The sequence below is a fragment of the Lepidochelys kempii genome, chromosome 10, assembly GCF_965140265.1.
Source record: "Lepidochelys kempii isolate rLepKem1 chromosome 10, rLepKem1.hap2, whole genome shotgun sequence".
Classification (NCBI taxonomy): Eukaryota; Metazoa; Chordata; order Testudines; family Cheloniidae; genus Lepidochelys; species Lepidochelys kempii.
The window spans coordinates 11,440,928-11,456,042 of record NC_133265.1 but is presented as its reverse complement, the minus strand read 5'-3'; the positions used below and the strand labels follow the sequence as shown (position 1 = coordinate 11,456,042).

General features: G+C 42.4%; 1 protein-coding gene across 3 annotated transcripts in view; it reads right to left on the bottom strand.

The window, feature by feature from the left end:
• Positions 1 to 10,963: 10,963 nt before the first annotated feature.
• IQCE (IQ motif containing E) overlaps positions 10,964 to 15,115 on the bottom strand; it is a 43,496-nt gene continuing 39,344 nt past the window's right edge. For 2 of the 3 annotated variants that reach the window (XM_073361974.1, XM_073361975.1), the window contains exon 23: positions 10,964 to 14,784. In XM_073361974.1, coding sequence (XP_073218075.1) covers positions 14,657 to 14,784 — 128 coding nt within the window. In that variant the 3' untranslated portion in view covers positions 10,964 to 14,656. The remainder of the gene's footprint in view (positions 14,785 to 15,115) is intronic. The other variant, XR_012161096.1, reaches the window with a different exon arrangement.

Genomic DNA, 15,115 nt, shown 5'->3' with positions numbered 1-15,115 from the left:
ACTACACCATCGCCACCGCGCCAGCGCACCACCATGCCACGTCATTGCAGTGCCACTGCACCACCACGCTATGTCATCGCAGTGCCACTGCACCATCGCCACCATGCCAGCGCACCATCACACCACGTCATTGCAGTGCCACTGCACCACCACGCCATGTCATCGCAGTACCACTGCACCATCGCCACCACACCAGCGCACCATCACGCCACGTCATTGCAGTGCCACTGCACCACCACGCCATGTCATCGCAGTGCCACTGCACCATCGCCACCACACCAGCGCACCATCACACCACGTCATTGCAGTGCCACTTCACCACCACGCCATGTCATCGCAGTACGACTGCACCATGACGCCACTCCACTGCACCACCGCCACTACCACGCCAGCGCACCATCACACCATGTCATCGCAGTGCCACCGCACCGCTGCACATCACGCCACGCCACTGCACCATCGCCACCACGCCAGCGCACCACGTCATCGCAATGCACTGCATCATCGCCACCACGCCAGCGCACCATCACGCCACATCATCGCAGTGCCACTGCACCATCGCCACTCCACTACACCACCACCACCACGGCAGCGCACCATCACACCACGTCATTGCAGTGCCACTGCACCATCACGCCACATCATTGCAGTGCCACTGCACCATCGCCACCACGCCAGCGCACCGTCACGCCACGTCATCGCAGTACCACTGCACCATCGCCACCACGCCACGTCATCGCAATGCCACTGCACCATCGCCACCACGCCAGCGCACCACCACACCACGTCATTGCAGTGCCACTGCATCATTGCCACCACGCCAGCGCACCATCACGCCATGTCATCGCAGTGCCACCGCACCGCTGCACCATCACGCCACTCCACTGCACCGCTACCACCACGCCATCGCACCATCACACCACGCATTGCAGTGCCACCGCACCGCTGCACATCACGCCACTCCACTGCACCATCGCCACCACGCCAGCGCACCACGTCATCGCAATGCCACTGCACCATCGCCACCACGCCAGCGCACCATCACGCCACATCATTGCAGTGCCACCACACCGTTGCACCATCACGCCACTCCGCTGCACCATCACCACCACGCCAGCGCACCATCACACCACATCATTGCAGTGCCACCGCACCATCACGCCACTTCACTGCACCATCGCCACCACGCCAGCGCACCATCATGCCACGTCATTGCAGTGCCACCGCACCACTGCACCATCACGCCGCACCACTGCACCATCGCCGCCACCACACCAGCGTCACTGCACTGCTGCACCATCGCCGCCACCCCACTGCACCATCGCTGCCACCATGCCAGCGCATCATCACACCACGTCATTGCAGTGCCACCGCACCATCCCACTGCACCATCTCCACCACCACGGCAGCGAACCATCACACCACGTCATTGCAGTGCCACTGCACTGCTGCACCATCACACCAGTTCACTGCACCATCACCACCATGCCAGCGCACCATCACACCACGTCATTGCAGTGCCACCGCACCATCACGCCACTCCACTGCACTGCACCATCGCCAGCACGCCAGCGCACCATCACGCCACGTCATTGCAGTGCCACCACACCGCTGCACCATCACGCCACTTCACTGCACCGCCGCCACCACCATGCCAGCGCACCATCACGCCACGTCATTGCAGTCCCACCGCACCGCTGCACCATCACGCCACTCCACTGCACCATCGCCACCACGCCAGTGCACCATCACGCCATGTCATTGCAGTGCCACTACACCGCTGCACCATCATGCCACTCCGCTGCACCGCCGCCACCACACCAGCGCACCATCACAGCACGTCATTGCAGTGCCACCTCACCATCACGCCAGCGCACCGTCACACCACACCACTGCACTGCTATTATATGCCAAATACCATCACGACACTCCATCATAACCACTCACTGTTACTCCATATTACTCTGCAGGTGTGCAAGCACCATCGCCACTGCGCTTCAGTATGCCTTTCCACATCACCATGCCACCACCATTACATACCTGCAACTTCTCATCCCATCATTACGCTGCTACACAAGGCCGTGTGACATAACTTACTCATGCAATGCTGACATGTCTTTGACCTTGCCTTCTCTCACATATATACATAGCAATATATACTGAAAAAAACCCAACACAACAAACAAACAAACCTAAACTGCTACCCAAACAAGCTACTCCAGTGCACTAGTTTCTGCCCCAGGGAAGAGGATGAGAGAACAAACGACATGTCACAGATGTATAGTTACATTACTTAATGCACTACTGAAAGGCATTCAGATATTACAGTGATGAGCACAGCATAAGGACCCATGGAGAACAACGGGCGTTGCTATGAATCAGTATAAGGAACCATCATACATTATGGAGAGCAATCATACCACTGTGCAACATTAAGCAATCTCCAGTTCTGGGATTATCACAAACACTCCACACCCATTCCAGAATTTTATTTTCTTCCCCAATGCCTCATCTACAACATTTTTTTTTAAATCAGTTCCTAAACTTTTTGGATGGTCTACATTACAAAATGTAATGTCAGATTTTGAGAGGTATTTAGGCACCTAAATGTACCTATCTGCATCTTTAAAGATCCCACTAGATACTTATCTGTCTTTTTAGGCACCAAAATACCTTTAAAAATTTGGTCCCAAGCACTTTGGGGAAGAGGTTGTCATGTAGTATATGTTTGTACAGCCCCTAGCACAATGGGGCTCAACCTAGTTGATGTCTTTAGTCATTAGGGCTAGGTAAATATTGGAATAATAAAATCATCTAGTGATAGTTAAACCCCTGGTCAGCATGATATCAGCTTAATTTGCTTCTTCACAATCATATTTGTACACAATAACCTTTTGTATTACAGACAAGTCTAAAGAACAAATGTTTAAAAAGAGGAAGGATGGGGGGACAGTACGATTTCCAGAATTTGTGCAATAATCCTAGAAAGACAGAGAAAGCAAAAAAAATTGAAAGTTAACTCCAAAATTACAAATATATCTTTTGACTAGCAGGTTATTTAACAGTGATATCTGAATGTAGAGAAGCCATCCTCTGCATCTCTTCCCACATCTTTCCTCCTACTCCCAATCTCTCCTCCCCTGCCCCCAAAATCAAACCTGCAGAGTGCAGCTGATGCCTAAATCCACCTCATTTTACTTCCATCTGGAGCTGAGCTCTCTGCACTGAGGGAAACTAAATGATGCCTAGTCAGTTTCATTCTCTGTGCTAGGAGAGCTGTTCTTAAAACTCAGCAGGAGCTAGAGTTGAACTGACTGTGCGCTGGTCATGTTCTAGCAGAAGAAGCAACACCAAAGTGCTCAGTCCTCCTACCCTTCTTGAGCAAGGAACAAAAACACAATCTAAACTGGTTGTGTTGATTTCTCACCTGCAGTGTTGGAATCAATAGGCTTTTCCCCAAAATAATCAATTTGAATGTATGTCAAAATTAGGGCTAAACTCTGACAGAGTCTCTAAACAGACTATTTGTATGTCAAGTTCTTTGCCCCAGGTATGAAATTACAGATCCTCTGTCTTTCTCCATTTCACTAGTCAATAGGAAAACAATATTAGAATAATTAAATGGTCCTCAGAAGACAGAGAAGTTAGTAGTCAGATAGCTCAGGAATTGGATTCATGCCCAGTATCTGAATCAGTGTTGTTCAATATATTTATTAATGGTTTGAAGGGGAAAGTGGATAAACAGTTGATGAAGATTACTGACAATACAGAACTATTTTGTTTAGGAAAACTAAGGAGAATCATGAATAACTTCAGATGGATCTAAGTACATTATGGAACTGGGCAGCACAATGAAAGATGATTTAAACTTCCATAACTGTAATGTAATTAATATTGGGCCAAATAATCTAAACTTGTGTGTGCTGAGGGGTTATAAATTTGCAGGAGTGCCTGAGGAAAGAGAACCAGGAACATATGTGAGAAATTCAAAATTAAAGAGGATTGGGTAATTGTGATCTTTAACAACAAGCTACCTAAGCTTTTTAAAGGGTAACCAAATCTCATGGTAATTGCTTGCGAGGGTCAGTAAAGAATGTCCTTCTCCCTTAAACACACATGTTGTACAGCATTCCACATTCATGTAGGTATATTATCTAGAGGAGGGAATATTCTCCTCTGAAGCACCAAAACATTGAGTCTTAGTTAATGACAGAAGCAGAATAGTGAGCTTGATGGAGTAATACTCTGATCCACTTTGGCAAATATGTTCAGCATTTATACTTTTTCAAATTTAATACAGAGCTTTTAGTGAGCAGCAGGTAAAGTATGTCAGACATAATACAGACAAATAAAGTCAACAGTTTTGTTTATTCCAAATTGAACAAGGAGTTAATAGCACACATCTTGTGGCATACAGAAATGCACCAATATGGAACAATGAAGACAAGAACTCCAAGGGTGTAATTAAAGTCAGAGGGCGTTTTAATGTTGACTTTAATGGAGGGTCAGGATTACACCCCAAGTATTTAGAAATAGGCAAGTGTAAAAAAGTATTAAGTCCCCATCCTATGTGTTTATTAGAGATATTTATATGCCCCCCCCTTACTGTAGTATCTGAGCACCTCACGATCTTTAATGTCTTTCTCCTCACAACACCCCTGTGAGGTAAAGTAGTACCATCAGCCCCATTTTCCAGATGGGGAATAGAGACAAAGAAAGACTTGCCCAGAGGAAGTTTGTAGCAAAGCAAGGACTTGAACCTGCTGGGTCTCTTAAGTCCTCTCCTGAAAACATGTAAACATCTTAACTTTTGAAATTCATACCCACTTTTCTATCCTCCAAACCCATTCAAGAGTGGTTTGGTTTTTTTTAATATTCATAGATTCCAAGACCAACATGGGCCATTTTGTTAATCTCATCTGACTTGCTGTGAAACACAGGCCATAAAACTTCCACAAAATAATTTCTACAGCATATTCAGTCATTCGGGTTCCCATTGTCTTTCCAGATCTTCCATTGGTATGGGTGGGTTTCAGTTGGTCCTTTAACAACCCATTCATACAACCCCAGCCAGTTATGTGACACGAACACCTCATGTCTTCTGCTCTGCCCCAAGAGCAGCTTTTTAACCTTCTAGCACCACTGGGTAGCAAGCTGTAGTCAAGTAAGTCACTGCCATGCATATAATTCATAAAAATATTCTAGAAGATTCCCACTGTGTCACATCTTTTCCCCATTGAGACAGAACGAAGCAGGGTCACTTTAACCAGTCACCCGGGGAAGTTCAAACTCACAGTTGTTATCATTGGATGCCCAAACCAATTTCTTGGTAGCTGTCCTACTAGGCACTTTCAAGATTCTTACAGCAGAGTTTTCACAACACAGGACACAGCAGTTTCACACGCTGCCTTAGGTCTTCAGATGACACTAGCAGCGTGCGCATAACGTGCTCTAGATCAAAAGGAATTATTGTGAGGAAGTTCTATGGCCTGTGTTTTACAACATGTCAGACTAGATGATCACAGTGATCTCTTCTAGCTTCAGAATCTATGAATCCAAACAAACTTCTGGCATTCTTTAGGTCCTGATCCAAAGCCTATTGAAGTTAATAAAAAGACGCAAATTACATGGACTTTGGACTGGGCCCTTAATTTGATTTGGTGGACAATCAGTACATAAATCAGACCCTTGCATTAAATAAACCCCTAAATATTTAAGTACGAATGGACTCTATTATGCATAACACAACAGATCATGTGTTGTGCTCTTACCAGAGCCATTCCGACATTGTGACTTACCTAAGGTCTGCAACCTGAGTAAGCTGGAGGGTCCTTTCACATTCTCGAACAAACAAAAATTAAACAACACTATTTTTAGCTTCAAAAAGTAAGAAGCGGAGTGTATCCTTTTGGGAAATGTACTGAAAACTAAGTAAATTATCTGACTAGCTTCAGGACCTTGCAGTAAATAGGGATGATAAATAACAAGCAGCCAGTGCTTTCAAGCGGGAACAATGGAAATCACAATTTCACTGGCCTCATTACAAAGATTGTGTTGTTTTCTATGGAAATTAAAACTTGTAAAAAATGTTTGCTGTTTTTCATTATAAAGGAATGTTCCCATATGTAAGTGAATTCTTACTGTAGAGGCATGTGATCTATTGTTATTGCAGGAGCTCTCAAACTTTTCTACAGTACAGACCAAATTTTAACACAGAGATCATCTCATGGACCACCTGCCTCCCATTTGTAATCACATGAACCACGCATTCTCAGCTATGACTGTAGAACATCCTTGTGGCAACACACTCATGAACTGATTACACGAAAGAGTGAAAGTAACACGTTTTAAGTATAATTTATTGCAATTTAGCAGCTGGAAAAAATAAAACAGCCAGCACTATGTGACCAGCCAGTTTTTCATGAGCCACCAGTAAGCGTTCCACAGACCAGTTTGAGAATCACTGGTCTATTTAAATAATTTTAGAATTAGGAGTCTTTGCGACATAAGCCAAGCTACAAAAATCTGTAAATAGCTTAGTTTTCTCTATTTGAAAATGAGTATAATACCTACAACTTTATCCTCTAAATACTAGCGGATGAATATGGACCATGAACACCTTTATTTTCAGGGAGAGATTTTATCAGGTTATCCAAAAGCAATTTAGGATTTACAGTGTCTGCACCAGCATAACTTATATAGATATGGAAAGCAAAAGACAAAAATCGGCTCTTTGAAAAACTAGGATAAAATGTTAGTTTCTGTAAATGTTTTGAAATATATAGTTGATTTTAATGTCTTTTTACTGAGGAGGGGCTTTCTGCATAGACAAAAACAGTTTCAAGGAATCCTTATAATAAATGGTAAGTAGATTTTAAAACAGAGGATTCAGGGCTAGACATACAGTAGCATTGCTAAAAAGGAGTAAATATGAGCTATAAAAGCCCAGACCCTTCGGCACTTTTGTAAGAAAAGCTCCCATTTTCCTGCACAAGGACTGCAGGATACTGGTCAAAGTGTTTTGCTTAATTTTTTGTTTTGTTTAAGTGCCATCAAGGAGGAGGCAGACATTATTTTGGATTCACATGTTCTAAGCTTTTTCACCTTCAGTTCAACAAGCTGCAATTGACAATCCTAGGACAGGAAGCTGACAGAGCTCACTGTGAAAGCTGGAAATATCCTCATGCAGGTAACCAGTGGCAAGGTATTTATGTCTCATAATTATAAGCTGAAATGCTCTTGGTTGGAATCCGTCCTACAGATGTTCCTGCTTCAACAGGCTCATGGACAGGAAAAAAATCTCTTCTGCATCCACTGTGCTCTCAGTCTGTCAGCAATCAATTGAACATAGAGCCCTCAAAACAACATTGAGACCTAGTTTGACAGCACTGCTGTAAATCATTCCAAAGTGTTTCAGTCTGTTTGAATTACAACAAGCTGAATACAATTAAGTAAGAGTATAAATGACAGAATAACAATAGTATCATCTCGGGGCACCTCATGAGGGTCAAAATGATGTACAAGCTGGAGCTCCTGCAAGCTGAAGAATGGTAGTGAACATGCCTTGCCTGCAGTTGTATGCTACAGGAGAGAACTGGACATGAAGCTATTGGAACGAGGGCTAGGTTAAAGGGAACAAAAAGAGGTATCAATGCTTTGAAGCTGCCTCACAAAATCAGTAACAGGTGTAAGGGAAAATAAAATGCAGAGAAAAAGATGCACTCTTTAATCTAGGACAGTCGCTCTCAACCTTTCCAGACTACCCCTTTTGGGAAGCTGATTTGTCTTGCGTACCCCCAAGTTTCACCTCAATTAAAAACTACTTGCTGACAAAATCAGGCTTAAAAATACAAAAGTTTCACAGCACACAATTACTGAAAAATGGCTTACTTTCTCATTTTTACCATATAATTATAAAATAAATCAATTGGAATATAAATATTGTACTTACATTTCAGTGTATAGTTTATAGAGCATTGTCTGTAATATGAGATTTTAATTTGTACTGACTTCGCTAATGCTTTTTATGTAGCCTGTTGTAAAAGTAGGCAAATATCTAGATGAGTTGATGTACCCCCTGGAATACCTCTCCATATCCCCAGGAGTATGTGTACCCCTGGTTGAGAACCACTGATCTAGGAAGTAGCGGTCAAGTATAGTATTTAATACTAGGTATATTTTCTATTGTAGAGGAGCTACGGTATATTCTGTGACTGAAAGCAGAAAGGACTCTGATCTCTTAGATATTTTGCATCTCTTACATGAGCCTATTTAGGTAATTCTTGCTTACATGAAGACTGATGGCTATCAGGCCCCCATTGATTAGATTTTAGTGGCCTTGTCCCTCCCCATTTTTTTTTAAAAAAGGGTATTTCTCCCACTATTACCAAAACAAATGAACAGAATAACCACTGTAGCAAGATATATTTAGGAATAGAAGATGCAAGTAATTCACCTTTACATAAAAAAATGTTCTCTAATCAGTTGGAGCCAACTTCAAATGCCATCTTGTTAGATGGCAGTCCTGCTGGAAAAAATGGCCCTTAGTTACTAACAATTGGCTAATGTGTAGCAGTAGTAATATTTTGTAATTCATTAGCTTTGTTCAAGATTCACCAGATACAATCAATCAGTCAATAAAAGGAATGGATCTCCAAAATGAAAGATATTGAAGAGATGGTGAGATTAAGGCCCATTTAAACCTTCAAAACGAGACATGCAACTGGGTGGCCCACTTCAGCCCATGTGATAGCTCAAAAAAAAGCAGATAGACCTAGTAAATGTAAAAGCACTTACTCTTCATGGACCCTCTGACAGTCAGTCAGTCAAACCATTCATACATTTTTCTTTAGTTATTCAATGTAATTCTTTCTGGTTGTGCTATAGAAGCATATTATGCAACAAGTAGGCCCACACCCCTGGATGTTATGTTTTGAGTTTGGATAATTCAGACTATATCATGCTGTGAGGCCCATACTAGCTCATTGGCTATCAGATCTTGCATGTGGTAGTAAAGATTTTACCCCATATACAGATTTTTTAAAATGCTGGCTTGTACTGTGACTAATGCTAGGAGGTCATTTTATGACCCTTTTGAGGCTGGGGGCTAAACTACAGGACATCAGTGAGAGGTCAGTATGACATGTATCTCAGCAGCATTTCTGCAATCCTACTCCATTCATCTTGGGAAATGCTAGGATGCCACCTTCTAGATATGCTATTTTCAGCAAAAAACAGAGACACCCACAGCCCAATTCCTTCTCCCTCATCTCCCAACACAGTTTAAAAATCCAGAGATGATGGGGATGAAGGCAGATTAACCACAAATCTTTGCAACCCTGGGATTCTTATTTCTGCCTGCCTTCTAGCAGATTACAGAGCCTACTGCTAAGTGTATTGTTCTGTGCATTTCTACCATTGCCTGGTCTTAAAGCAGAGCGCTCCATGGTTCTGGTGAATCCAGGCTATTTCTGCAGGCATTCTGCGCCAAAAAATAAAAAATTCTGCTCACAATATTTTAAAATTCTGCAAATTTTATTTGTCAAAATACTACATAATCACACCAGTTTCAATTATTTTGGTAATTTATTTCAAAATACCTGTCAGCGAGTATGTCTGTAGCAATACAGATACTCACAAAAATTCCCCCAGAAGTAGGGAGTTAAAGAAACCCCTATGACAACTTAGTTCCTGTTCTCTGCCTCCTCCCTGGCCCCGATCCCACCCAGGGGGCCAGACACTCACAATCCAGCCAATACACACGAACCACCTACCCTCAGAGCCCAGCCGCAGGGTCCCCTCAGCCCAGTTAACTGTATCCCCTCCCCACAGAGTCCAGCCAAGGAGCCCCCAGCCCACATACCCACACCTCCTCCTCTCCAGAGCTCAGCTGTGGCCCCCAAGCCCAGACACCTGCCCCCCCCTCCTTCCATCCCTCCTAGAGCTCAGCCATAGCCTGCCCCCCCCGCACCCAGGCACCCAGTTTGTTACCGCTCAGAGCCCAGGGATCCAGAGGGAGAAACAGCCTGATGCTGGGTCTCAGGCTTGTGCAGAGTTTCCTGCATACTGCCATCTCCTTCCCTCAAGGCGTGCAGGGAACCCTCTAATTCCCTCCCCTCCCCCAGCAGTGTCTTCTTTGTGTGAATCGGGCTCTGCTGGGTCCAGCGGCCCCTAGTGGTGGCCAGCAGCACTGCAGCCCATTTTTCTGGGGGAAAGGAAATTCTGCATGCATTAAGTTCTGCAAAATTCTGCACTGCACAGTGGCACAGAATTCCCCTGGGAGTAATCCAGGTCCAGGTTAGTCTTAATCCACCCATAATAGGAAAGGAGACTACTGAGAAGTCAGTCCACTTCTGTCATCATCAAGAACCCAGGAAACCTGTACACTTCATCTTTCTCTGCTTACAGTAAGTGCTTCATGCAGTTGGCATGAAGTTTCTTTTGAGTCTCACACTTGAATTTTATGCCACAACACAGAAAGAGATACAGATGAAACTTCTTGTTGGCTGCAAAAAGCAGGAAAATCTGAGGCAGTGGCAGTTTTGGTTGTAACAGTACATTTTCAGGACTCTTCTTTTCAACAGAACACCAGAAACAAATATGTAACATATGAATCTATCATCTCCGTCAATTCTACTTGTGTTTTGGACAGAGTTAAAGAATGTCTTTCATCCTTAATTCCCCTCCTCCCCCTACCTACTTAGATGAGGACATTAGGAGTACAGTTAACACAAACTCTATCCCACTCTTATCTTCACTTTTCCACTACTCCATCTCCTCATTTGTCCTGTGGAACATAAAAAAAGAGGGTCTAGGCACACCTGGTGCAGCAAGACAACCTCTGGCAAAAGGGTTGAACAATGATCCAAATGAAAATATAGTGACCACATCTTTAATGCAGTATAAGTCAGGGTAATAACACAATCAGAGGCAATTTCTGATGCAATTATTCATGAACAATTAATTTATAAACATAAACTTTATTTATAAAGTTCAATAATTAGAGGATAATATGTAGTAATTGATTTTAAATCCAAAAGATCTCAGTATAAATTATGTACAACATTTTCACAATTCTAAATAAAATATTAAAAAGATCATAAAATATATTGTCTCTTCCTAGTGTTCCAAGGTTAATACATTTACATTTAATCTACATTAAAAACTCATTTTTGTCTGGACTTCTTTTTTTAATTCTATGCAGAACACAATAAACATATCAGGCGTGGATGCCACATTTAAAATGTATTAACAAGCATAGGCACTTCAGGACCAAGAAGAGAATGGAGGAGATGTAGTCTCAAGAAAGTTGTATTCTGACTAAACACATGCAAATGCACTCTCTCACACTCACACACACACACACTAATGTCCATTTTGTCTTCCAGTAGATTTAAAATGGGCAACACTGGCACAGAGAGCACTTCTACAAAAGCAAAATGGAAAATTTGCAATTAGATTAGATAGGTTATAATGGAGTTTAATTTTCATTTAGGCCTTGAAGCCCTTGCGAGGTTATCAGTGCCTTCTGCAGCGAACATTTATTTCTCAGAACCTGAATGAGTTTTTACAGGAGCTGTGTCTAGACAGGTCTGAGCTACGCTGATTTTCATTTCCTGATCTCCATGGTGAGTTTAGGGGGAGAAAGAGGATGTAGTGCTGTGATCTACTTTGAGAGTATTTCTTCCTTCAAGCCTCGTCTCAGCTTTTTGTTACTGACACTCAGAGACAGATAGGAATAAAATAAAAGCTCGCAACGTTAGTCAGTATTTATATATTGCTTTCAATGTATTCCTTTAATAAATAAAATAAAGCAACATTAAAAGCTACTAATATTGTAGGTTTTTCCCTTCTGCCCATATCAGGTCAGGGCTATGATATAAAATGAGTGCAGTTACTTTCCAAACTAAGAGGTGAGCAGGAGTGCAGTACTCAAGGGAACATCATTTTTTTGACAGCTCAGATTTCAAACTTTGAATTAGTTTCCCTCCAGACACATTTTGATTTGTCCTACCCCACACAAAGTTGTGTCCCCTTTACCCCGAACTCACTCTGTGCCTCAGAGAGACATTCCCTCTACTCTGTCCTGGAACTTGTCTGCTGATGCTATTACTGACCACAAATATCCTTTTTAAAACGATTCACTGCTTAGTGAAAATGATAGCCTCTCTGCTCTGTATCTGGTTCCTAATGCTTTGTTAATAGCTCTTTATTACTGCCTACTATTTTAAGAGAGTATTCTATCCATTATATTCACCATCCAAGTATTTCCACACAGAGTAGAGGCTGGGAAGCCATTCTGGTCCAGTCTTGGCCCTAGCACATGCCATGTACCACACACTATCCCCTTAACCTGTCAGAGCCCTGAGCTCTTTCTAGTCTCTAGAGGCATATCCATGACACTCAACCACAGTTTAAGATCTAAAATTTTGGACATAAGCAACTTTTACAGACCTACCACCATTTTAACTAACTGACAATCTCTCTCATAGTTTATGTGACTGTTTCAGAAAAGAAGGAAAACATCTTCTTTTAGCTTTGGCCAAGAGAATTGCTTTTCTCCCCTCTCCCTCCCCCCCATGATAATCACGTGACTGCAGTAACAGTGGAATACCCTATCCAATGGGAGTGTAAATGACATTCCACAGACTACATTGGGTATGGAGAGCTCCCAACAACTGCCTCTAGAAATAGTACAGACAACATTTCCACTGATGGAATTAAATGAAATCAGCTGCATTGTGCTGCAGCCATCCAGTTTCCTCTTTGGCTGCAAGTACTGGCACGAACTACGATAAACCTCAGATAAAGCACAGTCTCAGTCCCCTGATTGCAATGAAGAACCGACTTATTAGTATTCAGCATAACAATGCTGACTGACTTTTAATTTAAAAAAAAAGAGAAGGAGGGAGAGAATGTGATAAAAATCTTATACCTAGAAGTGTAGTTTGGGTGTACAAGGGACTCAAGAACTCCTTGATGACATCCTTAGCAAGCAGCTGCTAAATGCAGTGCTAGCCCTCTACTCAGGAGAATGGGTGGACTCCCTAAGAATCCTATTGAGTTACTGAACATATTTACAGAATTGAAACATGCTATTGCTTTCTGATGTATGCGACATCTATTTGCACTCCTGCTCAATCAACACTGAATGAAGGAACATTTAAAAGTATATTTTCTTTAGTAACAGTCAGCATTAGAATGCAATATTCCTTTTCACTCCCCACAAATTGCACTTTTGTTTAAGCAGTCCTGTGAGTTATTGACAGCTCACTTCTCTGCCACTATGGAGGAAAGGTGGGACAAGGTTAGGTAGCGGACTGATAATCAAAAGAGCAACAGATTTCCCGCGTGGCCTTGGGTAGGTCACTTAACCACTCTGTGCCACAATTTCTTGATAATAATCTTTACCTCCTTCACAGGGGTGCAAAATTCATTAATGTTTATAAATCATGTTGAGAACCTCAGACAGAAGATGACATATGGGGGGAAAAATAATATCAGATTTTAAAATACAGTAGTGTTCGGCAGATTGATCCATCTATATAGATGACATTTCAGACATTGAAAAGTACAGTAAGCTAAAACAGAACACATAACAGTGTATTTCCTCTGTGAAATATTTTCACATATTAAAAGATAACCCTGCATAATCCACTGATGGGTCTGCTTTGCTCCACTTACATATCATAAACACGAAGGCATCCCTCACACACTACTCCCCATCATTATGCATTCTCTCCATGGATACCATTATAGTAAATGCAATGGTTTACATGGTTACATATTTCACATACAGTACAGTACACAATCTGTACTAGAAAATACATACTTGGTAAATGCAATAATTTAAGTTCAACTGCCAACACACCTATGGCATAATACACTTATGACAGAGAGAGCTTTCTAAGAGCCTTAAACTAAGTTCTGCAACATAATGGATATATTTAGCACAAAAAATTAAAATTAAGTAGCTATTCAATAAATAGAGCGGATCTTATGGCATGGTTTCACTTAGCACACACAAGCTGATGGTCACAAACATGCGTTCAGAACACCATGCGTGCATCCTTTTGCCCAATGTGTGCAGTTCCTTCCTCTATCTATCTTCATCTCTTGTACCCACATCTACTCTACATTAAAGTCAATGGGACTACTCACAAGAGTAAAAACTGGTCAAGTAAGAGTTGCAGGATTGGGCCTCTAGATTGTAAACTCTTTAGGGAAAGGACCTTCTCTTCTTTCCTGACTGTGAAGCATTATACACATCAACAGAACTGTAAAGATCCTGCTGATGCACAACTATTGAACAGGTTTCAGAGTAACAGCCGTGTTAGTCTGTATTCGCAAAAAGAAAAGGAGTACTTGTGGCACCTTAGAGACTAACCAATTTATTTGAGCACAAGCTTTGCTCAGTTTAACTCCCCCACTCTCAATATAATAAGAACAGGAAAGAAATACAGTAATGAGGTTAGAGAGACACAGTAGAGAGGTTATATAAAACAGAATGATTTTTCATGGCTGAAATACCAATGGCTTTAAGGTGACATTGCCCCTTTTAACCCTCTACTTGCTTTATCTTGCCAGAAAGAAGAAAACATTTTCTTTCGTTTGTGAGCCAGGCCTGTAAAAGGGAATGAGAAGAACCCCCGCGAACCTAGAAGTGGGAGTAATTTTTCTTCACCAGCAGCGATGGAGAGACTACACTATCATCCGAATCGTCTGAGTGAGCCTCATCCGAATGTGGAGAGAGTGTGGGCTGCAACTGGTTCTGGGAGGACATGACTGAAAAAAACCACAAAGAAGACAGGAGCATCAATAAACATCATTGACAAAACCAGGCCCTTGTGGGAAGTGTAATACCTCTGGGCCGTTAGGTTACCACAGTGACTTATGGTTAAGAATAATTCTGTTCCCTCTTTTTCCTGCATACAACTATTACCTTTCCCCTTTCCTGAAAGAGCATGGCAAGCATTAAACTGACATACTGACCATGCCTGATTTGTCTTATTGTCACGAAATCTTCTCAAGTGGTTACACACCATAAAATAAAGTAATTTGAGACCGAAGTCATCTCACATCATAAAAACAGTTATTTATTAGCAGGCTAGCAAAG